The sequence below is a fragment of the Meles meles genome, chromosome 10 (genome assembly GCF_922984935.1).
Source record: "Meles meles chromosome 10, mMelMel3.1 paternal haplotype, whole genome shotgun sequence".
Classification (NCBI taxonomy): domain Eukaryota; kingdom Metazoa; phylum Chordata; class Mammalia; order Carnivora; family Mustelidae; genus Meles; species Meles meles.
Window position 1 is genome coordinate 89,880,411 of NC_060075.1, and position 25,464 is coordinate 89,905,874.

The 25,464-nt window shown below is 49.0% G+C and overlaps 1 protein-coding gene across 1 annotated transcript in view; it reads left to right on the top strand.

Annotated features, from left to right (window-relative positions):
* Positions 1–662: 662 nt before the first annotated feature.
* CDHR3 (cadherin related family member 3) overlaps positions 663–25,464 on the top strand; it is a 90,030-nt gene continuing 65,228 nt past the window's right edge. Inside the window, exons 1-4 of the mRNA XM_046020262.1 lie at positions 663–708; positions 8,631–8,833; positions 13,052–13,217; positions 16,123–16,220. Coding sequence (XP_045876218.1) covers positions 663–708; positions 8,631–8,833; positions 13,052–13,217; positions 16,123–16,220 — 513 coding nt within the window. The remainder of the gene's footprint in view (positions 709–8,630; positions 8,834–13,051; positions 13,218–16,122; positions 16,221–25,464) is intronic.

Here is a 25,464-nt window from a genome sequence, read left to right on the forward strand (position 1 = left end):
GTGTCGCCATTGCTCCTGCTCTGAGCAGAGGCTGGACCCCAGCCCACCTGAGTCTCACTCACCAGGCCTAGGGGCCCCGCCTGGGGCCACATCACTCCCCAGTGGGCGGAAGCCTCACTACCCCAGTCATCTTAAAGCCACAGATTTTACTGAAGGCTAGAAGACTGGTGGTGATGGGCAGGGGTCTATCACAGCCAGCCTTGAGGAGGGGTCTGGTCCCAACTCTGAGCCCTGCTCCTTAATTCAGGGCAGCAGAAAAATTCCCACACAGCCCCGGCCTCCGGGAATGACGAGATGCCTGGCTCCAGGGCAGTGGGGACCATCGCGGACGTCGATGCTTACGTTCATCTTTTACCACCATCTCCGGGCCTCTGCTTTCTCTGCTCTTGCAGACATTTCAGAATGGGTCTGTGAGCTCACCAGGGCTGGCTGGTTGGCCTTTTGGGTACCATGAGGTCACAGAAGCAGGTAATCAAAGAACAAACAGTCCTGGGGTGTTTGGAGTCTCCCTGAGTTACCAGCAAAGCCTCTGTTTGATTTCTCACATGGCAACAAAGCCAGGAGCTGAAGATGAGTGGCATCCGGAAGAAAGTCTGGGTGTTGGGCGGGACTTCGCTGCTGGATGATATGCTGGAAGTGCCTTCGGACGCTAACTCTCCAAGATGCAGGGAGCAGCTTTTCTCCTGGGTCTCCTGGGGGCCATGTCAGGTAGGGACGCTGTGTTGCCGCCTCCCTCGGTCTAGTTACTATCACTGAGTGATATCGCCCCCAAAGAGGAAATGGCCTCTGGGAGGTCTTCTTCAACTGTGGGCTCATCGGTACTGGTGAATGAGATGATGCGGCAACAGAGAGCTCTCAGAGCCTGGGGTGGGGCTGCCCTGGAGAAGAGGGGTGTCGAACGAAGCCACAGTCTAGTCTCTGGTCTCGCCGACTTCCCTTTCTCTTCTTGCCTACTGGCCTGTGCCAGACGTCCTCCAAGATGTAAGGTTGGGAAAAAGAGTTTCACAGCAGAGCTTTGTGTGTATGTCAAGTCAGTCTTTGTGGAGACTCTGGCTTTTCTCTGGAGCCTTCTGGAGGCAACCGGAAGTTGGCAAGTCATCCTATGGGAAAACCGAGGTCTCAAGGGGCTCTTGTCTCAGTCTTGAGCAAAGAAAACATCTTCTGATTGAAGAACCGGATTCACTCTGGAGCGTCTTGTACTCCCGCTTCCTTATTCAAGAGTTTGGGGAATCTCGGGTGATCCTTTTAATGTCGTCAGGTTGGATTATGGAAATTGAGCTTTTTAAATTCAATCTTATTTTTGAATAGGTAGGATATGCATAATGTATGGAATTCAAGCATGCTGTATTTGCAGATTAGTTTGGGGTAATTTACATATTTGATGAGTTATATAGTAACACACTTGGAAGAGGTACATGGTAAATGCTTAGTAAATGTTAGTGATTATTACGGAGGATGTTGAGCCTTCCTGTTCGACAGATACTTGTTCAAGTCTTTGTTTTCCTCTGGAGTAGTTTAAGATTTCCTTCACAGGGATCTTGCACATGGTGATTACATTTATTTCTAGTTCTTTCTTCGATTTTTTTCTTTTTCCATATTTGTGAATAACATCTTTTCTTCCCTTGTCTGTTTTCATTGATTATCATACAATGGATGAATGTCTCTTAATGCCTTTTCTTATTATTTGTCATGGTTCTCCAGGTGACTCTCATGCATTTCCCACGTTTGAAAATAATCAACATTTATACTTCTCCTTGCCTATTTTTCTGTCTTGTATTTCTTTCTCTTATCTAATTACCAGGCCTGTACTTTCAGGCTGTTGTTGAATAATGATAAGAATGTATGCTCTTGTCTTATTTTCCATTAAGCATGATATCAACCTTTGGTGTGAAACAGAAATGGTTTATATGTTAAGGAGATACTTTGGTTTTTTATTTTTTTATTTTTTGGTATTTATTTCTGAATCACAGTGGATTGTTAAATCAAATGTTTTTTCCAGATTTATGGAAATGACCACTTAATTTTCCCTTTTGATCTGTTAATAACATAAGTAAATGACTGGGTTTCCTAATACTAAACCCTCTTTAATCTTGGGCTTCTCTTCCTGGCAGAGGGCAAGAGAAGCTGGGATGTGAGGCCGCGTCTCGAGCAGCTCAGGCTCTCCCTTGAAGCAAACATTTGAGATTTTCCCAGAATTATAGGCTTTTTGGACCACGATCATTTGAGTGAAGAGGTGACATTTGTCGCCACCGGGGGAAGAGTAGGTCAGGCAGAACCCAGTGTCTCACGCTGAACATCGTCATTTGGAACTTAATCATCAGACGCGTGTGTGTAAGGGACAGATCACAAAGGTTTGCAAGCATATTTGAAATTCCTTGTCAAAACCACACTCACGTCCCTCCGTCTCCAAAAGACCACGCACTGTACCCTGCTTTTGCTTCCATGGGGGCAAATCCTGGTTTGTTGAAGGTCTGCTGTGATGCAGGCTGTTTCCTTCTCACCTTCTTTTGTGAGTCTGGGAACGTGATTCTCATCCTGGCTCTCCAACACCAGAGTCCCATGGCACGAAGGGGAGGGGAGGGCAGCCACACTGGGAGCTGCCTTAAGGCTGTTAGAAGGAGGCATCACCATAATAATCTCAAACAAACTAACATGGTCCAGTGTCCTCTTTCCTCTCATTTGCTCTAAGTCCTCTACACCCCTCAACAACCAAGTCAAGCCCCGCCTCCCCCATGGAGCCTTCCCGGATTGCCCCAACTCCCGGTGGGTACTCTTCCCGCCGCACCCTTGGAGCTCCTCTTGCCTATATGCGGGATGTATGCCAAGGTTTGGTTACAGTGCCCAACACAGAATAAGTGCTCAAGAACAGGCAGCATGAGTTATAGAATTCATCTGTCACATTCCCTCGCGGTGAATGTGGGCCCCACAGTCACAGGTTTTGCTTCTTGTATTGCTGTGTGGTCCCTGCATGCCACACATATATATGGGACCCAATAAATATTTGTTGGTTTCATTGATCATCATCCCTTTTGGGGGCTTTTTTTTCATATTTTTTGAGACCCCTCCAAATGCATAAATTCACATCTCATGTCAGCATTTAAATTAGCTTCTGTCCTTCCCACCTCCTACGAAGATGAGAGAAATGAAACCATTTCTCTTCAGGGCTTTGCAGATGCCGCAGTGTCCCATTCCCCCCATGGCTTACACGGGAAGGCCCCAGGAGAACATAAACTAGACAACCCCCCCAAGCCCAGTGGTCAGAGAGTTGGGTTAAAACAGTCTTCTGGTTCCCTCGGTTCTGAAGGATCGAGCATCATTCACGAAGCTGGAGACTTAGCGAGGACCCCTCGCTATGTTTAAATCCACCACATCCTGAAGTTGTCTACACTTTTGAGAAAGTTCCTCCAGGGAACTAACTTTTGTATCACTCTCTTGGAAATAAAAAAATGCCAGGGTGTTTAATGACAGAAGGTTTCCCCAGTAGCTAGAACATCCATGTGAACCTGAGAAAGGTACAAATGTCATTGGTTTGAGTTTTCCTGGCCGACCACCGGGTAGGAGGCTAACTCATGTCTCTGTAGGAAGAACTCCTCTCCCAAGCCTACCATCGCACCTGGCCCCCTGCGAGGCAATGTCAGGAAATGAAAAAGAGGCCCAAGACTCAACGTCTCAGGCTCCTTGAGGAGCCAGGAGCAACGCTTCCTTACCCAGGCTCCCCTCATTTGAAAAGCCAGGAAGATGGAGTCCATCTCCAGAAAATCTTCTTGTTGGCTGATTAATACTGTATTGGGGGAGGGGGGGGTCCAGTGAACATTGCAAAAGGATTCTACTTTTCCTCTGATGTCACTTTTCCTGTTCAGAGTTGATGTCAGAAGGACAAAAGGTGTCCCTCTTCTCGGCTTTCTTCCCACCCCCTTTCCGTGGCAATCTGGCTGTCTTCCCCTCTCCCACTCCAAGACAGACTGCTGCTCCAAGACAAACACATCTTTCTCCTGCTACTTGTGACTCAGGGTAATGTACAGAATTGCAAGTAAAGTCACCGTCTTTCCTTCTGCATCCTCCTAGGGGCTCCCCACCATTAGTCTTGCCTGGCATGGATCAGCCCTCCCAAAGAACATGGGTGAGTGTTCCATCCGGGGAAGTAGATATCACATAAATTAAAGGTAGAGGAAGGCACTGCAAGTAATGAAACCACATTCTATAATGTTTTATGGTTTGTCGAGTCTATGCGTGTTCAGGATAGGAGAGGGCAACAGCGCCCACGTTTCCTGAACCCCATCACCACTTTGGTGTCAGAGGCCCCGGCTGGCCGGCTTCTGCCCCCACAACTGAGGCTGCGGAGGCCTTGTGGGTCCATTTCTCGCAAGGTGATGATTGTGCTCATTTGGAAACAAGTGAACACATCATGTCCCCAGATCTCTACAGCAAGGAAGACATTTCAGAGGGCTCAGTGACTGATAATAAATCTTCTGCGTGCTCTTTCTTTTTCAAAGTGTACGCTTCAAGCAATTCTAATTTGATCCTTAATTAAGATGCATGTATAAGTCAAATTCCATTAAAGCCTCTTTCTTAGTCTCCAGCACTCAGACCACCGGAGAAAGTTCGGAAGACCAGCTTTGGAAGGCAAGTGTGTGTAGTGTCTTAGAGCCGTTCCCTGGCTTCTAACCTTCCATCTGCCCCTGATCAGCTGAGTACCTTTGGGCACATTCCTTAAACTGATTATATAATGAATGGTTTGAACATTTGGGGAGTTTTGTGTCTTATTAAATGCTCTATTTTGGGGGCATGGACCCTAGGCACCAGTTGTTATTATTGCTATGGCTATTAATGCTGCTCCTACTACTTTTTGTAATAACAAAAGGGCTGGAGGAGATTGCTGTTGACCTAAGAGTCAGGAGATCCCAGCTTGACCACCTTTCTTACCAGTGTCTTTGGAGGATCTGCCATGAAGTCTTCAGGATTCGGTGGCACGCCCCTGGCACATGTGACCTTGCCCTGGGAACGGACGCCACAGGCTGAAGCACAGAACATCTCCAGCAAGAATGGCAGCAGAGGGCTCCTCGGGTGGCTCAGTCGGCTAAGCGTCCAATTCTTGATCTCAGCTCAGGCCTTGATCTCAGGGTTATAAGTTCAAGCCCCCAAGCCTACTTAAAAAACAAAACAGAAAAAAAGAGCAAGAGGGAAAGAATGCCAGCAGAAAGGACATATCCAAGGACACAGCCTGGCTTTAGCTATACATGAAACAGGCAGTCCCCAATACAAATTGCTTGAAGGACACAAATAGACCCACTCCTGCCTTCAACATATCTCTCTCACTGCCATGCAAAAAATGGCCATTCAAGGAAAACTATGGAAAGGTCCATAATGTATGGAGCCATGCAAAGAGCCCATCCTTGGAGTCAGATGCCTTGGATGGGAAGGCTGCTTCTTTCACGGAATTAGTTTCCAGAAACCAGGGCTTATCGAAGTTAAAATGAACACAGCAAGATCGATGGACACACTCTCAGCAGACCAAACTAGGAGCAATTGGCAGGGGATATTTGAAGAGCACAGTGTATCTAGCCTTCTCGGTTCATTGAAGGAGACACAGCCAGGTTGGTGGTCATGGCTCAGAGCAAGGCTGTGGAAAGCCTCGCACCAAGCCCCCACCCCACACCGAGCCCATGTCAAACTGATACTACAGCACGATCCCTTATCTTGTTCCCCCAGACAGCCTCCCCCAGATTGCATCAGCAGGACCTAACATCTGGGTGGAGGGGCCCATGTCGTACCAGACCCCGGCACCATCTGGCTACCATGTCACCAGGTCGCAGAATAACCATGAAGCGTTATGTGCGTGTGGTCACCTGACAGGCGTACGCCAGACTGTCTGTAGTAGGTATGTGCCACCTGTTAGCGGGAAGCCCCGGATGCTGTGAGCCAGGCCTCCCACGGCCCCTCGCTGAGGGTGCCACCTCAGGCACGTGGAAGGGTGACAAGTGACACTTGCACCACGAGCTTGTGGTGAGAACGGCTGAGATCAGGCAGCAGAGCCGCACAAAGCCTGGCGAGTAGGTGCTCAGTAAAGGCAAGTGGTTACTTGTTTGGGTCAGTTCATCTGGGCTGGGCACGTACCTAACCGCAGGCGATTCTTGAGAAAAACCCAGTGAGCTCTATCTTTGCTTAAATAGGAGCAGAGTCTTCCTTCCTCCTTGACGGGAGGGGTCCGAGTCACTGGGGTGAGTGGGAGGAGACAAGAGAAGGTGGGGGTTTCCTTGAAATTACCAACCTTCTACGTTGCCTATGACCATCCCTGTCTTGCTGAACAGAGAGGAAACAGTCTGGTGAATAGCTCAGGGGACCTGGTGACTTCCAGCCGTGGGATGAGAGGGCGTTGAGGGAATGATATCTAAAAAAAAAATCCCAAGCACCAAAGCAACTGATTAATTTTCTCATTTAAGAAAACTATTTGGGGGTGGGGCACCTGGGTGGCTCAGTGGGTTAAAGTCTCTGCCTTGGACTCAGGTCATGATCCCAGAGTCCTGGGACCCAGCCCCTCCTCAGGCTCTCTGCTTGGCGGAGAGCCTGCTTCCCCCCTCTCCCTGCCTGTCTCTCTACCTACTTGTGATCTCTATCAAATGAATAAAAATAAAATCTTTAAAAAAAAAAAAGAAAACTATTTGGGGGAACTTCTTTCTTTCTTTCTTTTTTTTTTTTTGCCTTGAAATAGCTTATTATTTGGCTTCCAGTTTTTAATCACGAGAATGCTATCATATTAAAGTCAATTTTAATAGATTAAAAAAAATCTATTCCCAGCCATGTCACCCTAAACCTCAGCTGCTTTCTTATTTCTGAGCCCTTGCTCTGTCTCTGTCCACAAAACTGGAACATTCAGGGAGCAAAAATAACTTATGCATAATGAACTTTAGTCTCTAAACTAAAATGATTTTAGATTTATGAAAGCTTGTACCAATGTGTTTGTATTTCAACGTTTCCTACATGGCCAACTACTTCTCTGCATCCCTTCCCCGGAGTCTGAATAAAAACATTCTCTGACAAAAGCCAGCACCTCCCCATGGCTCATTTGTTCCCAGAAGTTCTACACTTTTCCTGTCCCCGGAGCCTCCCTTCTATTCCAAGTGGCTTGTCCCCAAGGGCTAATGGGGGCCAAGATCAGGAAGCTGGCTACGAAGCAGGGCCTCAGTGTAAATTTTGTTTTTTTACTTATTATTATTCAGCTCCGTTTTCTGATTTGTAAAATGGTGCCACTAATACTCATCTCTGAGAGGATTGTTTTGGGGAGTAAGTGAGAGAAAGGATTTTACATTGTGTGCTTACTTGGAACAATGGATAAATGGTTTTTTTGACTTTGACTTTTGACTTTGAATTCCTAGAGTGGCCATAATAAACCACACACTGGATGGCTGTGAGCAACAGGAATGTGTTCATAGTTCATAGTTCATAGTTCAGGAGATCCGAGGTCTGACGTCAAGGTGCTGGCAGGATTGGTTCCTTCTAAAAACTCTGAGGGAGCTCTGTTCTCCATGGACTTCCTAGCTTTTGGTGGTTGCTTGCTGGTCCTTGTTATCTAGCTGCATCAGTCCATCTTCTGTCTCTGTCATAACATGGCTTTCTGCCTCCCGTGTGTGTCTTGGTGCTCTGTCCTCCTCTTAGAAGGATGCCATTTGGTGGATTAGGGCCCACCCTGATCCAGAATGGCTGCCTCTTAACCAATTCGTCTGCAAAGACTCTATTTCCCAATAAGGTTACATTCTGAGATTCTGAGTGAACATGGATTTTATTTTTGGAGGGGGGACACTCGCCCCCCCCCCACGAGAGTAACCATCACTATGGAAACATGAAAAAATGGGACCTGTCGCTCTCCTCTGTACCTGCAAAATCTTGCAGAGGATCAAGGAGACTGAAGAACATCCCAAGGCTTTCCTGGAATAAACATCCTTTCTCTTAGATTGTAAAACTCTGGCTGAGATGCAGCCCCAGGCAACCCGCATGCCTTCCCCCTCGTCTCTCTCATTTCCTTCCCTGTGAAATGGGAGTTAATCTGTCAATGAAGATATACTGATGGGTCTGCAGCATCATGACAATTCCCCCATCCTAGAATGACAAACTATTGTCCTTGAGATTAGTTATGGATGCAGGGAGGTCTACCATGATTTTGGAGCTTGGTGGTCACGCACACTCAGTTTTGATAACCTCTGAATCAGACACTGACACAGACAAGGAAAAGAAACTCCTGTAAACTCCCCAGCCCTTGTAAGGCGTGTCATGGCCGGCCTTTGTCGCCCAGGGGGAGGTCGGCCCCCTGAGGCATCATGTTCCTCTTTCCCGAGCTCTTCACAAAGGCTGCAAGAAAAGAGAAGGGGTGCAGGCAGACGAGGAAAGCAGCAGCTTTCTTTACAGAATGACAGAAGCAGATTTCATGGTTGTTTGGTGGTGGTCATTTTCTTGGCTCCTGGAAGATCTCGTATTTCCATTTCCAGTCCTTGGCAAGAGTATTTGTTCTTGGGGAGTGACCAGGTTCCATCAGTGCCCCGGGCTACGGGTTGAAGCCACAGACCAAGCTGTTCAGTCCTTGTTCCCAGCACAAGGCTTTGCATTCATGCCATTTTGCATCCTTTTTAAACCCACAGGGAGAGAAGCGCTACACCTTGTCCACTTGCCGGCTACAAGTACCGTGGCTGAAAATTCTCCACCTGAGACGCCAGTGCACAAGTTTTCTGTGAACTTATCGGCCTCGCTGTCACCTGTGATCCCAGGGTGGCCCCTGATTATCAACACGAGCCCCCTCACTGAGGCCTTCAAGGTGAACTGGCGGTCAGGCACCGACTTTGAGGCAAGTGCCTGGCCCTTGGGGAGTTGTCCACAGAGACGGGTCCTAAAGATGAGGGTGAATGGATTCTAGATGGTGGACCCATTCCTTCTCTTTCCCAGGCTCACTCCCTCCTCTGCTAGGACTCAGAAAGCCGGTCTGGGGCATCCAAGAGCTCTCTTTGAGAGAGGCCCCTAAATACTTTGGATCTTCTTTCTGCACTTAATCCCATGCGATGGGCAACATGCTCACATTATTACAAATTGTTACAAATAAAAGTCCTGTTTCTCATGGCCACCTGCCCTCCGGGGACGTCAGCTGTTAGGCGTGCACAGACTATCTAAATCCTTTGGGGGGCATAGCGTGGGGATTCATCTCCTCCAAAGCCAGGCCCTGATGAACTTGTGTCTGTTGATTCTGCTCTTCTCGAATTCTGTGATTTGTCCAGGAGGAGATCTATGAGGAGACTCATTTAATATGGAAGAACACACCCTTCCTAAAAATACAAGCCTGAAAGCCCAGCTGTGTTGTGTGAACGTTTCCTCTTGGATAATTCAGACCCCATCATTCACATTCAGGAGCTGTTACACTCTGTTCTCTTCCCTAGTTTGTCATTTAAGGCTTTTCCAAAGTCGGCGCTCCTCCTTAGGTAGGACAAACCTATCTGCGTGTTTTCTATTGGCACCTTCAGAGGCCCTTCCAGGGATGCCTTTAGGATCCAGATGTCTGAACCCCCCACCCCCAACCCCTGCCCTTCTCTCCATCGGCATAGAGACCTCTGGCGGTTATCATTAGCCCTGACGTGAGTCCTGCCTGCCATCACCCTGGGGAACTGGTGGGACCCTGTGGGCTCAGCCTGCTTGGTCGAGTCTTGTTGCCTCCTTGAGGTACATACTAGGTGTTCCTAAACACAGCTGATCATGAGAGTCCCGAGGGGAGCTATTAAAAAGCATGCATGTCTGGACCCCAGAGCAGACCTGGAGAACCCGTAACGTGCAAACAGAGCTCAGGAAGACAGTGCTATCAGCACCCCGGGGGGGCAGGTCCTTTGGTGCATACGGAGCGCACATTCAGCATCCGGTGTAGAGTTCCCGGCCCCAGAGGTTGATTCTGTGACTCCTCTCCCCTCTCTCCCTGGCCCTGGACATCTGGCTCATCTTCCACAGCTGCTGCGCACCTGGGCCTAGAAGCCCCGCCCACGGCTTGCACACGCGTGGCATGGCATATATGCTGGACACCATGGCCCACGCTTCACGTGTGTTTCCTCTTGTAATATCCAAACAATCTGATAATTTTATCGATGTTGCTATCCCCTTTTCATGTGGAGGAAACTGAAGCAAAATTCGTTAAATAACTGCCCCGGGTGGCACAGCACTTTGGGGGCTGAGCTGAACCTGGAACCCGGGCAGTCTGACTTCAGACCTCTGCCTGTTTTTGGAAATGATATAATCCGTACAGCATGCAACTCGCCCATTGGAAATGTACAATTCAGTGGTTTTTACTGCATTCACAGACCATCATCACCAGCTAGTTTTAGAAGGCTTATCCTGTTTCCCCCAGTCCCTGGCATCCCACGATCTCCTTTCTGCCTTATGGATTTGCCTATCTTGGGTGTCGTCTATGAGTGGATTCATATTGTATGTGGTCTTTAGTGACTGGCTAGTTTCCTTTTAGCCTGGGTTAGCTCTTCCTTCCTTTTCACGGCTGAGTCATATTCCTCCATAAGCATAGACCACGGTTTGATTATCTGCTCACCAGCTGACCAACACTGGGGTGGTTCTCCCTTGAGAACTCTCACCCTTAGCCTCTAGCGTCTACTGCCTTTGATGGTGACAATGGCAACTGTGCAGCGGTCCTACCGCGCATTCTCTTGATTATGTGACCTCTGTTTATGACCCCAGTTATGTTTAACTAGGACAAGGAGTATTTGCCTGATTATAATCGTATGGAAACATAATCCAGAAGTGATCTCTGGATTGTCACTACTGACACTGAGTTACCACCATTGCAAAAGATTTATTTCTATTTTCAAACTAAGATCACACAGAGAAGTTAGGGTTGGCTGGTGTGTCCAAGATCATGTAACCATAACAGATGAAATACTTAACTCAGGTCTTCTGATGGCCAATCCTAGGCTCTTTCTTCCATGTTGCCCTGCGCTTCTGTTGCTGGTTGGTGAGCCCCCCGGTCAGGTGAAAGGTCCCATCCTTTCCAAGTTTGATATGATTCCAAAAGGGCTGACAGTCAAGGAAGAATTCCATCCTGAGTCTGACCTCTAGAAATGGTGACTTTCTTAGCACCGCAACTGATGTTGGCTCTAGTGTCCAGTGTATTGTCCTAGGCCTGGAGCCCTCCTGGGTGCTATGTCAGTAACTAGGAAGGGCCACACGTTCATGGGTCCCGAAGCATTGACTGCTTCTCCCCAGAAACCACCCAAAAGCATCAACTATCCCCCCCCAGAAAGATCCTATTATCCAACCCAAAATGCTCACAAGAGTTGCTTCTTCGGCATACAGAATGGGTCAGTGCCATCCCCGTGGCGGAACTTGACTCTCCCTTGGGCCAGCTTGACACTTTGCAGGAGAAGGCTAGCGACAAGGTTTTTGGGTCTCTGGCCCAGAGGTCTGGTCAGTGTTGGCCTTGGGACTCTGTAGTACTAGGCTTTCTGAGGGTGACCTCTGACTCATGCCAGGGGCCAGGCCTCTCTGCTTTTAAACACAGCTGCCAGGACATCTGGGGGTGCAGGGAAGGTAAGGGGGGTTAATAACAATGAGGCTAATGATAACAACTCTTCTTTATTGTGCTTTGACCATATGCCAGGAATCCCCCTAAACATTTTGGGAATTCATTTATTTAATCCCCATAACAGCCCCACAACACGGTGTACACGTTAGAGGTGGGGAACTGAGGCACGGGGAGGTCTCGCCTGTCACACGTCAAGCATGGAGATAGGTCATCTCTATGTCTCTGGGTCCCAGGCTGACCCTGCTCACAGGTAGAGATGAGACTACGTCATTTCCTCTCTCAACCCTCCTCTACACTTTCTCCCTCCACCACATGCACTCATTCCCATCTGTGGTTGTCTTCTCTCAACCAATCGAGATCTTGCACAGCCTCTTCCATGAAGCCTTCCCTGACTACACAGAGCTCACAATGAACTTTGCCCCTGATTCGCCACAGTATCCTGATCTAGCGTTTTGTTATAATCCCCGGTGTTATACTTCAGCTGTTTTACTGGGGCAAGGAGTATTTGCCTAATTATAATCACATGGAAACAAAATCAGGGAAAGGTAAAGGACTTTCTCAAGGTCACACCCATCAGGTCACACTGTCAGTCATGACAGTGAGATGGGAGCTAAGTGCTCTCCTAAAGACAGGAGAATGAACACCTGCCTGGCCCCAGGCATTTTAGTAAACAAAAATCTCCATAAGCATAATTAAGACATTTATGAAATTTAGTCCTTGAGGTCCCAAAAGGCCAGGGGCGCTCCATGGTCTGAGCTGATGGCAGGAGCATGTATGTAGGTATGAGAGGTCACAAGTTGGCCTCCAGCTGGCCTCAGGAGGACCCTCACATCGTGGGCCACCTGGGTTCCTGCTGATGATTCCGGTGATATTTCCTGGCCCTGGTTCTTGGTGTCCCTCCCACAGCTCCAAAAACACTTAGAGTGCAGGGAACAAGCTTCCACCAGTGGAGAATGTGTGGAAACGCACAAAAACCCTGAACCGGCTGTTGATGTAAGTGTATATTGTTCCTTATTTCAGCAGATGTCTCCTTCCCTTGTTTATTCACGGACGTGGCCCTGGGAAAATTAGCATGGGGTGCCGAGTCAAGATGTGAGTTCACAACAATCCCAGGAAAGTGCAGTGGCTTATTCTTAAAGACCAGAAAGTCCAACCATCTTCAGGGTGGCTAAGGGACTCGTCTAGATGCTTACCCCAAGTAGAGACTGGGTTTTAACTCCTGGCTTTCCATCGCGAGTCAATGGAACCAGGATGCCGCCTAAATATTTTTCTTTCCTCTGAAAAGCAGCTTCATGTGCAGGACTCCCTTTGGTGGAAATCTCAGGGGCTTAGGTTGGAAGGACGAAGGCTAAACAACGGGTTCCTCTGGTGGTGGGGGAGAGATGTTTTCCAGAATGCTGGTTGTTTCCCTCCTAGTAACTGTCCCTTGGCAAAATGCATGCATACGAGCCAGATCTCCTTTCCCCTGGTTACTAAGAATTCTGCCTTTGCTTTTAGGTTGTCACCACAGGGAAGGAACAACTAGACTTTGAAACAGGACCAAACATATTTGATTTGCAGATTTATGTTAAGGATGATGTTGGTGTCACTGACCTTCAGATCCTGACTGTCCAGGTAACAGATGTGAATGAGCCGCCTCAGTTTCAAGGCAACTTGGCACAAGGTAAGATTCACTGGGCTGTGCCGTGCAGCCCAGACGGTGGCATCACGGGGGGGACCCTGGGGGACGGAGCAAAGCAGAAAAGTAAGTAAACAAGCAGCTGTTTGCCTGGAACAGGCAGCTGCTTAACAAGCAGGGAATGAATGAAATGTCCTCCAGGACAGGACTCCCCAAAATGATGCCCAACAACGTACAAAGCCCCTCACCTCTGTGGTTTCTCTTGCGCCTCTTTCAGTCCTTGTGGGGGGTGGGGTACTGAGGCTCAGGGCCCTCGAGCGGGTAATTCTGGAGGAAGCGAGGCCCAGCCCATCAGAGGCTCATCCCTGTGTGCTGTGGTCATTGACTGACCTGTTTATCCTCCCCATGGACTGGGGCCAACATACTGGAGTGGAGCACAGGGTGACTTCCTGCGTGAGCTCTCCCAGGCTCATGACTTTGACCGCCATCCATACTCACAACCTCCAGCTCTGTCATTTTCGTCCAGCTTCTCCTCTGAACTCCTGACTCCAATATCTGGCCGTCTTATACCACAGCTCTGTCTGCCCTGTCTAATCGGCATCTGGGATGTTGTGAGGGGACTTTTGGAATGTCCCCAGGTCACCTAAGTGTGAGAACTGGTTGCTAGTGGAGCCAACCATGTGATTAGAAGGAGCAAATCAAATATGTTCAGTCCTGCACTCCGCCTCACCCCCGCCTATGGGAAGGGGAGGAGGGCAGAGAGGGAACTCACCTGCCCACAGCTAGTGATGTCAACAGCCATGCCTGTGTAATCAAGTCTCCATAAAAGCATCGAAGAGTGGGGTTTGGAGAACTTCCAGATTGGTGAACCACCTCACCCTTCCAGGAGAGTGGTGTGCCCAGAGAGCATGAAGGCTCTGTGCTCCTTTCCCCATGTCATGATCTATGCATCTCTTACTTCTGTCTGTTCCTGAGTTAGACCTGGTTAAAATAAAACCAGTAATCTAGTAAGCAAGTAAAATATTTCCCTGAGTTTTGGGGGCCCCTCCAGCAAATTCATCGAACCCAAAGAGGTTCGATGGTGGAGAAAACTCAGATTTATAGCCCGTGGGTCAGGAGCACGGGCAACAACCTGAACTTGGAATTGGGGTCTGAAGTGGGGGTGGGGGTGCCTCATGGGGGTGAGTCCTTGGTCTGTAGAGTCTGAAGGCTAGCTCTGGGTAGATAGTATCAGAATGGAGTTGAATTGTAGAACCCCCAGTTGGTGTCAGAGGATTGTCTGATGCTCTACGAGTATCCCCCACACATTAGAACTGGTGTCAGAACACGACGTTGCAAATTTAACATGCCCCCAAATCAAACTCTTGACTCCCCCCAAAAAACCCCTGCTTCTCCTGTCTTTCCCATTTTAGCTAATGGCACCGCTAACCTTCCAGTGGCTGGGCAAAACTTCAAAGGCAGCCTTGATTCCTCCCTCTTTCACACCCAGCATCAAGTCCATGAGGAAATCTTGCCACTTCCAAGTTTATGCTGTCTGACTGCCCCCGCCCCCGGCATCTCCATTGCCACTAACACGGGCAAGTCACTAGTCATGGGTCACCCGCCTTACTGCCATGGCGACGGCAATGGCGAGCTAACCGGCCTGCCTGCCCTGCCCTTGCCCCCGTCTGTCTATTTTCCGCAGAACAGCCAGGAGAATCCTGTTGAATGTCAATCAAATCAAGGCACACCTCTGCTTTAAGCCCCGCAAGAACGTCCCTTCTCTCTAGGGAGCAGAATCTCAGGGCATCATCCAATCTGCCCCCCTCCACCCCCACCATGACCTCTTCTGCACATTTCTTACCCCCGGCTCCACTGTGGCCCCCACACCGCCCTCGCCCGCATCGTCTCAGTGGCTCTTTGCCCTTCTCTGTACGTCTGCGATCCTCATGTCTTTAAGAATCTAGACTCTAGTGTCGTGAACTGTCCCCAACCACTATTTCACACAACACTCCATTCCCCGATTTCTCCAGCACCCGGCTCAGGAGCGTTCACGTATTTTGCTCATTGATTTTATCGTCTGTATCGTCCCGCTGTCATGCAAGCTCCATGAGAGTGTGGTTTCGCGTTGGGAGGACCGCTATGTCCCCAGCGCCTGGACAGATCCCTGTCCTGTACGGAGCGAGGACTCTGTGAACGCCGTTTTGAATCCAAGCGGGGGCAGTGATGAAGGCGAATGAGAGCTGGAGCTCAGATAGAAGCCAGGCGAGGCTTGAATTTGTTTGCTCTCACCTCCTTCCTCGCTAAGACAGCCTCCTAGTCCCTGCGAGCCTGTTGCCTTGTCTGTAAACAGAGAGAATTGCAATACCTACGTACAGGGGGTTATGACGACAAAGGAGAAAACATAAGCCCTCGGCACAGTGGCCCCAAAGAGTGAGCTGGCGTGCACGTTCTCAGCCCTCTCGCGGACGGACGGGTGCGGGGACCCCTTGGGCCAGGCTGCTGGGGCCCAGTGCCGGGTTCCCCCTGGCTGCCCAGAACTCTGAAGGAGATGAAGCAATTTCTGGTCCCGTTCCTGGGCCTCTGCAGCCCTCTCCCTTATTCCTGCTGCAAGTCCTTTCAGCTGGCATGCTAAGTGCCCTTCAACAGGTGACCCTGGCATGGTTTTGGAGGAATTTGCCCATGAACATAGATCAGGAACACAGAGGAGCCTTACCAGGAGGTTCCTTCCCTAGATCACCTCTCAGCAGAGGAAACGTGATCCCCCCCCCACCCCCGTACTTCATAAATTCCCATGAGCGGTCTGCTCACTCCAGTCGGCGGGGGGCTGACTCCCAGCCTTTATCCCTCCTTCCCACCACACCAGGTGCACTTGGTTCTCCTTGGCTGGGTACGGCTGTCCTGGTTCTGTAATTCCTCATCGGCTTTATCTAATAAAATGCTTCTTCTTACACTTCGGGCACTGATCTAGGTCTAGACCTCTACATACTGGAAGGAAAAAACCCGGGATTCATTTACCAGGTTGAAGCCTTTGATCCGGAAGACATAAGTCGAAACATACCCCTCAGTGTAAGTCTCCTTGATAAATAAGTCGGGCTTCTCTGTGCTGCCTTTGACAAGGGAGCCTGGAGCCCCTGCCGGGGGCTTGGGCAGTGGTGAGGGGAGGAATAGGCTGTCCACCGCCACGGCGCAGAGCACGGGGGACGTTGGAATGGGTAAGGGAGCTCTGGCCGCAGACACGCCAGATCAGACTCGTGAACTTCCCATTTCTTCATCTATGAAATGGAAGCATAAAAGCACTTACACACCGGGGATTTTAAGTATTAGATAATGCATGTAAAGCCACTTAGCACAGGGTCTGGCATATTGAAATTGCTCCGTATTTTTAATTCTAAGGTGCTAAAAATCCAGCTGTATTCCTTTAAAAGTCAGCAAAAAATGCGTAGCCCAAAGACCGGCATTAACACTTCCTTTTCGAGAGGTGATGTCAAGCTGCTTGGAGCTGAGTTAGAAAGTAAAAAATAAAAAAGTTAAAAGAGAAGCCCAAATAAATTCCAAATAAGAGGGAGGAAATCCCACACGGGAAATTGGAAACTGGGTCCCGGAACTTTCCCTCGCGTTTCATTCCGGGACAGCTGATCACTCTTCTTCCTAAATCCATTTCCTTCGTGCAGTTATCAGTGGAGCGCTTGTGAACACCAACCCTCAGGCGAAGGAGCCTGTCAGCTTGTCCCTGGGCCAGGACGCTATGGCTCCTAGCTCTGTCCCCTCAAGCGGTCCACGCACCCTGCAGCTGGGGAGCCCAGGCTGGAGAAAAGGAAAAACAAAAACAAAAACAAATCTCACACCAGCCAGCCAACTAACCTTGGAGCAGGCATCACTCCTGCAAAGCCCGCCTTACAGAGAGGGACATATTTGAAATACGGCACTCAGGGAATTGGTAACGTCGGGAGGCTGTTTCTGCTGTTGGAGGCTTGATTTGCAGCTTCAGAGGGGCTACTTTTTCTAACAGGAGGACGTGAGCCTTGGAAATAACCTCCAGGACCCGTATAATACGGTCTACAGGGTCTGAAACAGAGCTGTTTTCAAATTAGCGGACACATTTTGAGTTAGGGAATAGTCTGTTCTTATCAGAAGATGACTCTTCTGTCCCCAAAATCGTTTATTCAAGGTTCTATCTGCATGAGTAAGTGGAATAGGCAAACACTCAATGGGTCCCTACTGTATGCTAAGAACAATACGAGGTGCTTTAAATGTGAACTTACTAATAACATCCTTGTTACATCAGTTATAAGTATGTTTGTCTGAAAATAACAGAAAACCACAGTGGCGGAGGTGGGATTTTTTTCCCCCTCCCATTAGAAGAAATGCAGAGGAGGGCAAGCAGTCCAGGGCTGGTTTTATCCTCTTTTTGTTCACCTCATGATCACAATATGGCTGCTGCACCTCCAGGCTTTAAGTTCCAGGCAGGAAGAAGAAGGAAAAAAAAAAAAAAAAAAAGGCAGGAAGGGGTACAAGGTGAAGGGAGCAGGCCAACCCAGTCTGTATCTCAAAGATCCTCCTGGAGGCCCTACTTCTCACCAGCCAGAACTGTTGGCCACTGTTTTTGATGGTGACCAAACGAAAAGGAATTTTGGATGGGTCAATAACCCAGAATATAGTTCTGGAATTTAGTTCTTTTCAACACTTACCAAGAATCCACGGTGTGCCAGGCTTTCTATTGGATACTTGGGGCACAAAGACGAGAAAGACCCATCTTTGTACCTCCAAAAGTTCACGGTCTGGGTGCGAGACGTTCACACATACACCAGATTATTAGAATTCAGTAAGGTAACTACTCTAAAGTTCATACAAGACACGGTGGGGGCCAAGTAGAAGGAATCTCAAGTGTCAAAAAATGTTTATTTTTAAATCTCCATCTTTAAATTATCTAGAAAGAATAAGGTCATGGCACCCCTTTAAAAATGCCTTGTAGATCAGGTTGTTACCCTTTCTGATGACGGGAAGCAGCCCCACGTGGGGAGCAAATGCAACAGCAGCGTTTTTCCCTTAGGAGAAAACAGTGTGGCCCAAAGAGGTCTGAGAGCAGCTGCAGAGGCTTGGGACCTGGAACTAGGCGGCCCGCACCTGTGGGTTCTGCCGTGGGTGTAGGAGTTCTCTGGGGAGGGGTCTCCCCACGCAGCAGAAAGTGTTAATCACACCTGCAATAGCACAAACAGCTGCCCAGACCTTTGACAGTCAGTCTGGAGGGGCAGTGAGCACAATCCAGAAAGAACATTTCTCAGACGAGAAAAATGTACTAACGGTTTAGGAAGTGACACCGTGTGGCCTTTGTGCTTAGACATTTTGTTCTGGGCGCTTGGAAGGCATGAAAGGGTAGACTTTGTCCTATATAAGGAGAAAGGAACTGGGTTGATTTACTATGACCAAACCCGTCCTTGTCACTGAAGCCCGTGGCTGTCCGTTGAAACCAGCAGACGAACTTCAAAAAATGACAGGCATCTGGGTCCTGCCCCCCAGGCATCTGACGTGATTGTCCTGGGTGTGTCCCAGGCCTCAGGCTTTTTGGGGCCCCCAGCTAAATCTCTTGCACAGCTAAATCTCTTGCACAGCGAGGACTGAGAACCACTGCTTTAAGACATGGCTTCCCAAATTTCCCAAGTCTCTCTCTTGGACTTTCTGTTCTTGTGGGTCTGGGAGGGTCCTGGGAGTCTGTGTATTTGCCAAATCCCCCAGGACAAGTCTTTCAGTCAGCATGGCTGGGAGGGCTTTCTCAGAAGGTGTTAAGGCCCCTGCTTGAGAATATATGTAGCCACTTTAAAAAAAACAAAAACAAAATCAGATTCTGACAGTTAAGGCAGCCAACTCTTGATCTCAACTCAGGTCCTGATCTCAGGTTTGTGAGTTCAGGTCCCACACTGGGCTTCTTGCTAGATGCAGAAGCCTACTTTAAAAATTAATTGATTAATTAATTAAAATAAGTGAAAAAAGCACAGATTCCTGGAACACAAACTTCCCAGGTGATTCTGATGCTCGATACCCTTTGAGAACCACCAAACTGAAGAAACAAATAGAGGCTTTAATGAAACACCAGAGCAGGGCCAGGAGCCACGGCACAGATCCCGCTGTTCCCACTGGGGCTCTTCCTGCAGGGCCTAAGCCACCACTGGCCCTGCAGGGGGACCAGCTGTTGAAGCTGGGGCTCAGGACACACTCCCGGCCTCTGTTCATGAGCTGCAACTGGTGCAAGGTGAATGGGGTCAATTTGTCCCCCAGGAACTAGCCCATCCCCAGGACGGCAGCTCCTGCTGGGCCCACAGCACCACCCGCCCCACAGCAGATAGGGTCAACACAGGGGGCGTCTACCGGGAGTACCGTGACCTCAACCATGTCATTTCTGTGGCCAGCTGGTTTATCAGCCATGGCACTGAGGATGGCATGGTCCAGAATTCGTGGGGAGAACCCTGGGGTGAAAGCGAGCCTAAAGGAGGATATTGAGCCATACTATAAAGATGGGAACGGTGCCCATGACAACCTTGCTGCTGGGGAGTCCTCTCCATGTGGGACTCCTCCCCATGTGGGACTCCTCCAAGACACAGGTCTTCAGAAGAGTGGTGTTTGAAGAAATGGCATTGTGCCCCATGATCCGAGGGGAGCCTGCGTTAAGTATGCTGGGTGGGTACTGCCATGGTCTGAAGGATCTGGGGTTGTTAGTCAAAGTATCTGGCGGCGGGTCTGGTCATGGCACTTTGCAGCAAGCTGGGCACTGGCTGCGAGGGTGGTCCTGAGGGAGGAGTCTGAAATGGGATGGTGGGGCCTCCTGGCTCCCCTGCCGCTGTGACCGCAGCCAACCCTCTACCTGGCAAAGGTGTGACCCGCAAGATAATTATGGGATCTCCGTTCAGACTTACCACCGGTTCTTACATGATCTTGGGATCACGGTGGAGGTGGAGGGAGAAGGTGCCCATTTCAGATGGCCCGAAACTGATGAACAAACTACGCGACTTCCCACAAGGAAGAACAGAACAAAACCAGAACAAGAACAAACCAGCAAAGCATGGGTGTGAAGACACCTTAGCTTGGTTTGTGCCTATCAGCTTTCCTGGTGGGTTCCAAGGAGCTGCCTTGCTAGTGGGAACCGCTAAGGAGGAAGAATGAATTAAATAGCTCTAGGAGGTCTCCAGAAACTTCTTAAATGACAAATCCTACAATCCCTACCCACCTTAATAAATTGAAACTCTGTTTCAGATAACATGAAAGCGGCGCTGATGCAGAAATCACTGGTATTTGCTCCCTCCTTTCCAAAGCAGTTGTAAAAGCCGGGAGTTGTACGTTGTTTGGACCAGCACTGCCCACGGAGCGGGCATGTGAGCAGGAAATGACGCCTGTGTATGCCATTTTAAACGCTCCAGGAGCCACATTAAAAAATAAGATGGAGCGGGTGAAATTAATTTTAATACACTTCTTCAATGTTTAAATACTCTTATCCAAACTACTATCCTTTCAACACGTGACCAACATCAAAACGATTCATGAGCTGTTTTACCTCCTTTTTCTTAATAGTAAGTCTCCGGGCTCATCGTTTCCGTTATGCTGATTTATAGCTCGTCTCCTCTCAGACCAGCCCCGTTGTAAACGCTCGGTCATCCCAGGTGCCGGTGGCTGGTGGTTCCTGCTATAGGGAGCAGGTTTGGATCTGGAAGTAGCTCCCCCTACCTGGGCACCTTCTGTGTCCCTACAAGTTCCAGAAGGACGTCCTCAGAGGCATGTGCTCTTATTGGGCTCGGAATGGTTTGTCTGTGAATAATCATACCAACCGGCATTCCTTCTCTGGGCCCCCTCCCCCAGCGCTTTCCCTAGCTCTTGAAGGAGGTTCAGAGAGATCCAACCCCCTCCCACCCAGCTCCCCCACTCCACCTCCCCCTCTGCTTGGCGAGGGCCACCGTGATGGCAGGGAAGTCTCCTCGGAGACTCTCAGGACGTTAATCAGTTTCGCAGCTGGAGGCAAAGTGATCTAGTGCAGCGATTCCTCCATTAAGGAGCTTTCTCTCGGCCTTTCCATTAGGGAAGGACTTTTGCATAAAGTGAAATGTGCTTTGTCTTCACTGGGGCAGACAAAGGATGAAATTAAAAGAGCAATGACCTTGCTACTAGCTGAGCTACCAGGAGGGCAACAGGGGAAGTCATCCTCTCCCCGCTCCGGCTTGCACCAGGCTCGGAGATGTGGCAGTGAGCTGTTCTTTCCCTCTTCCTGGGAATGAGGTTGTCCTTTCCGCTGTGGGTGCTGGCTGGGACTTTTTAGGTGCACTGAGCAGCGTTTTATTTCCAGATGAGAGAAGGAGCTGAGTCCTTTGCCTGGGCCCCGGAACTCTAGTGAGAATCGAGTTCTCCCGGCCCAGCCCCTGCTCCATCCCTTCTAGCTTGTTCCAGCAAATTCTGTTCTCGGTGTCCCCTTGATTTCCCGAGTGACAGCACCCTTCCCGCTCCCCACATGTCTCTGCCCGCCCCCCCTCCATACGCACACCACTTGTTCGTTGCCCCGTGGCATCTGCCTGCTAACAAAGGAGTCTGCAAAACACATTCTACTCCAGGTTCTTCTTGCTAAAATGCTCAAGAAAGGAAAAAGCAGTTTTGGACAATTCCCTCTCCACATACAGCACCTCTGATGACTGTTCATATGTTGGGAGAGACACTTCTTCAAATAGATGGGGTCTGTTGTCCTTAAGATCAGTGAAGCCTGAATCAGAAAATAGGACCGAGGCAGATTTTGGAAAAGGAATGGAAGAATTCGAGAGAATCGAATCCTTGGCAGCCTTACCAGTAAAGGATTCCGTACCTATAGCATTTTTCATTTGTAAACGTGGCTCTTAAAAACATTCGAATGCTTGCCTCTCACCTGCTTACTCACCCTCATAGTAATACTGCCCAAGCCAAGTTAAAGGTTCCCTGTAGGATTTTTTATGGTGCTTTTTTTTTTCCTCCCAGGCACCCTTCCCTCCTACTTCTGTCCCCCACTTCCTATCTCTGAGCTGGGATAGGGGTGGAACAAGGGAAGAAAGAGGAGTCAAGGCTTTTATAAAATGTTCACCTTACACTGAAAAAATGCAGTGGGAATGTGGCCTCATATTTACAGCCCCCTACAGCCCCATTGGAAGACGATGCCGTGTGTTGTGGGTCCTCAGCGGGAGGGGAGGCTTGGGGGCTTGCTGACCCATTGGCATTCCTGGCCTCAGGAGGCAGAAGGGTCCTTCCTCCCCCCTGGAAACTTGGCCCCTGGAAGCGGACGGCTCTGTTCTCGGGAGACCGGAGGCTGAATTCTTGTCGCTCGGTTCCACAGCAGGCCTGAAAGCTACGGATGGCTGCCCATGAGCAGAGGTTGGATCACAATTTGCCCGTGGCCCCGGCTGCAGTGAGTGAACCCCGCCCAGGTGGCGCGCTCTGCCCCCCCTCCCCCAGCCCCCAGGAGCATGACATTTCAGGAAACTGGGCCAGCTGCCTCTCACCCTCCTTTCTCCCAACACTAGCAACACGATGAAGGGGGAATGGGGCAGGAAGCTCGGGCTCTGTTGTCTTCCACACTGAAGACATTGTGTCCCGGAGCAAACTGTAGCGGGCAAGGGGCTGCAAAGAGAGAGACCTGGTAAAGGAATATTCCCAGTGGGGACACTCCGGCGCGTGTCTGATAAGCATCTGTGAACTGAATTGATCTGATTACTCAGGACTTTTCTTAGCTGGTGGTGCAGCAGAGAGGGCTGCAGTGGCTTCTCATTCTATTTAATTTCTGTTTTCCAAGAATGAATACCAAGGGAGCAGCTTTGATTCAACAAGCCTTTAAAAAGGGGAGTGAATGCCAGGTTTTACAGAAAGCTTTACCAAGTTTCTGGCAAATGGCCACAGGACACAATATTTTTAGTCTATGGATATTATCTCCTTTCTAAGTACAAAACTGCTATTCCCATTAACTCAGGCTCGTAGGTTCAGGGATAAGGAAATTAGCCTGGTGTTAAAAGAAAAAAAAAATCAGGATTCCAGGAAATCAGCCTCTTAATCAAAAAGAAAAAGAAATCTCCCACGTTCCTGATTCTACAGTCGCCCGCCCTTTCTGCCTGCTGCTGTTCGGTTTTTCTTGTTTGCTCAGACCTCGGCAGAACTGGGGGGAGATTTAATAATCAAGCCTAGCTGTACCGAAGTAAAACAGATTTTTTTTTAATTCAGCAAGATTTTCGTTGTTGTTGCCTTTTTGTTTTTTTTGTTGTTTTTTTTTTTAAGATTCTTTAGGGTGGGAATGCTGGTCTCCGGTGGGACATAGGCAAGAAGAAAAGCCCAGTATTGAACATTTCACAAATAGGTATTGATTGAGGAAAATATTTATTGAGCATCTGTTATGTGTTAGGCATTAGAGATGTAGTAACGAATAAAATGAAGCCCTTTCCCTCATGGATCTTACACTCTAACTGACAGTGGTAGTTAACCTTGATTGAGGGATTACCACGTGCCAGGCACTGTTCTAGAACTTCACGTGATAACCCCTTCGACATGCTCTGTTATTATTGGTCTTTGTTGCACAAGCTCTCACAGCTGCAAAGTAGTAGAACCGGGATTCAGACTGAGCAGTCTGGTTCCAGAGACCCTGCCCCTGACTCAACCACCCCCATTTGTGACTCTTCTAGACGTGAATTCTAGATGGGGCTAAGTTCCTCTTCTCTGTTCCCATCATATCCTATGTTGGTCTCCCTCTGAGCACCTCTCCCACATTTTCCATGAATGTTCCATCGGCTGCCCATCAGTTTTTGGAGAGCAGGGTCTGTCTGTCACCTTTGTATCCCGAGTTTTCTCCTGTTTGAGACTGAGCAGAACTATCTCTTAGGGGTACATAGGGGATAGAGAGATAGGGGACCTATCTCCTAGAGCATTAGACACTCTGGAAAGGCATCCCGATCCAGGTGCATAGAGTGAATGCTCTCCTGGGTCTATAAACCTTGCCATCACATCCAGCTTGCGCCTCTGATCTATGGATATGTGAAGATTCTCTGCAGGGAAGGCTCAGCTCAAAGGCACAGAACGGCTCTGTGTACAGGCAGCTGCTGCCCAGGCTGTGAGCTGGAGAGATGGTGGGGCAGGGTGGGGGGGAGGCTTGGGATTTAAACATCGTACCTTTGAGCGCTGCCAAGCTGTTTATACAACTTGGGGGGCTGGAAGAAGGGTGTTCCTTGGTGTTGCCCATTCCCCCTTAAAAATGGGTAAGAACCACTTAAAGGACCAGCAAGAAAGATTTAGTAAAGTAAGCCCTACAGTAGAATGTGTGCCATCATTAACCAACTGGGCCGTAAAGGAAGAGTTAAGAATATGGGGAAGGGCTCAAGCTGCAAAGGGAAAGAGCGAGAGAATGTGATTTTGACTAGGGCATCATCTCAAAATTTTTTTGGAGGGTGTACGTTTGCATAGAAAAGAATGGAGGGCTATTCGTGAAAATCGTAAGATTTTAAAGGTGACTACTCTTGAGTTTCTTTTTTATATTTTTCTGTCTTTCCTATTTTGTGTGTAGAAAGCATGTTTTATTACAATTAGGAAAATGGTTAAAAGCCTCCTAATGGTCCCAAACGGGATCGTTAATCTCTTTTCTGTGTGTTTGCTCTTCTGTGGGGAGCTTAGCGCGAACGCACAACAGAGCAAATCGCTGGGTTGGAAGCCTTGGCTGGCGTTTCCTTTGATTCTAGACTTCAGGGTCTGTGGCTCTGATTGCAAAAACTCCACTTATTATCTGATCCAGAGATCTAAGGCCTGGAGGATAGATCCTCTCTCATCCTGATAGGAAATAATCAAACCTTCAAACCTTAAAGCCCTTTGGGATAAATGGCCATAAACACGGAAGCGGTGCTTTGCATTTTCCAGTGTGGCGTCTGATGGAACCCACATGATAACATAGAGGAGCGGTTGGTGGTATTGTCCCTGTAGGACAGGCAAGGAAGGGGCCTCTCCCAGATCCTGTGGTGAGGACCAGAACTTGGACTCAGCTCTTCCGATCCAGGTCCTTCACCTGCCTCGTTGACATCATCACCGCAACAAGGAAGCAATCTTGGTGAACACGCATGGATAGCACGGGGGTGGTCTTCCCATGGGCTGCCCTTAGGGGGCTGTGCAAATAAGCTTGTATTTTTGTCAGAGCAAGTGTGGCTAGTCAGGGGTCATCAAGGGAGCTGGGCTGGGCACTGGGAGCCACAAAGGACTATACTCTCAAGAACCCTAAGAGGCGGAGAGAATTCACCAGTGGCCATAAACCTGAGATCAGACTCTGAAACAGCCCTCGTAGCGA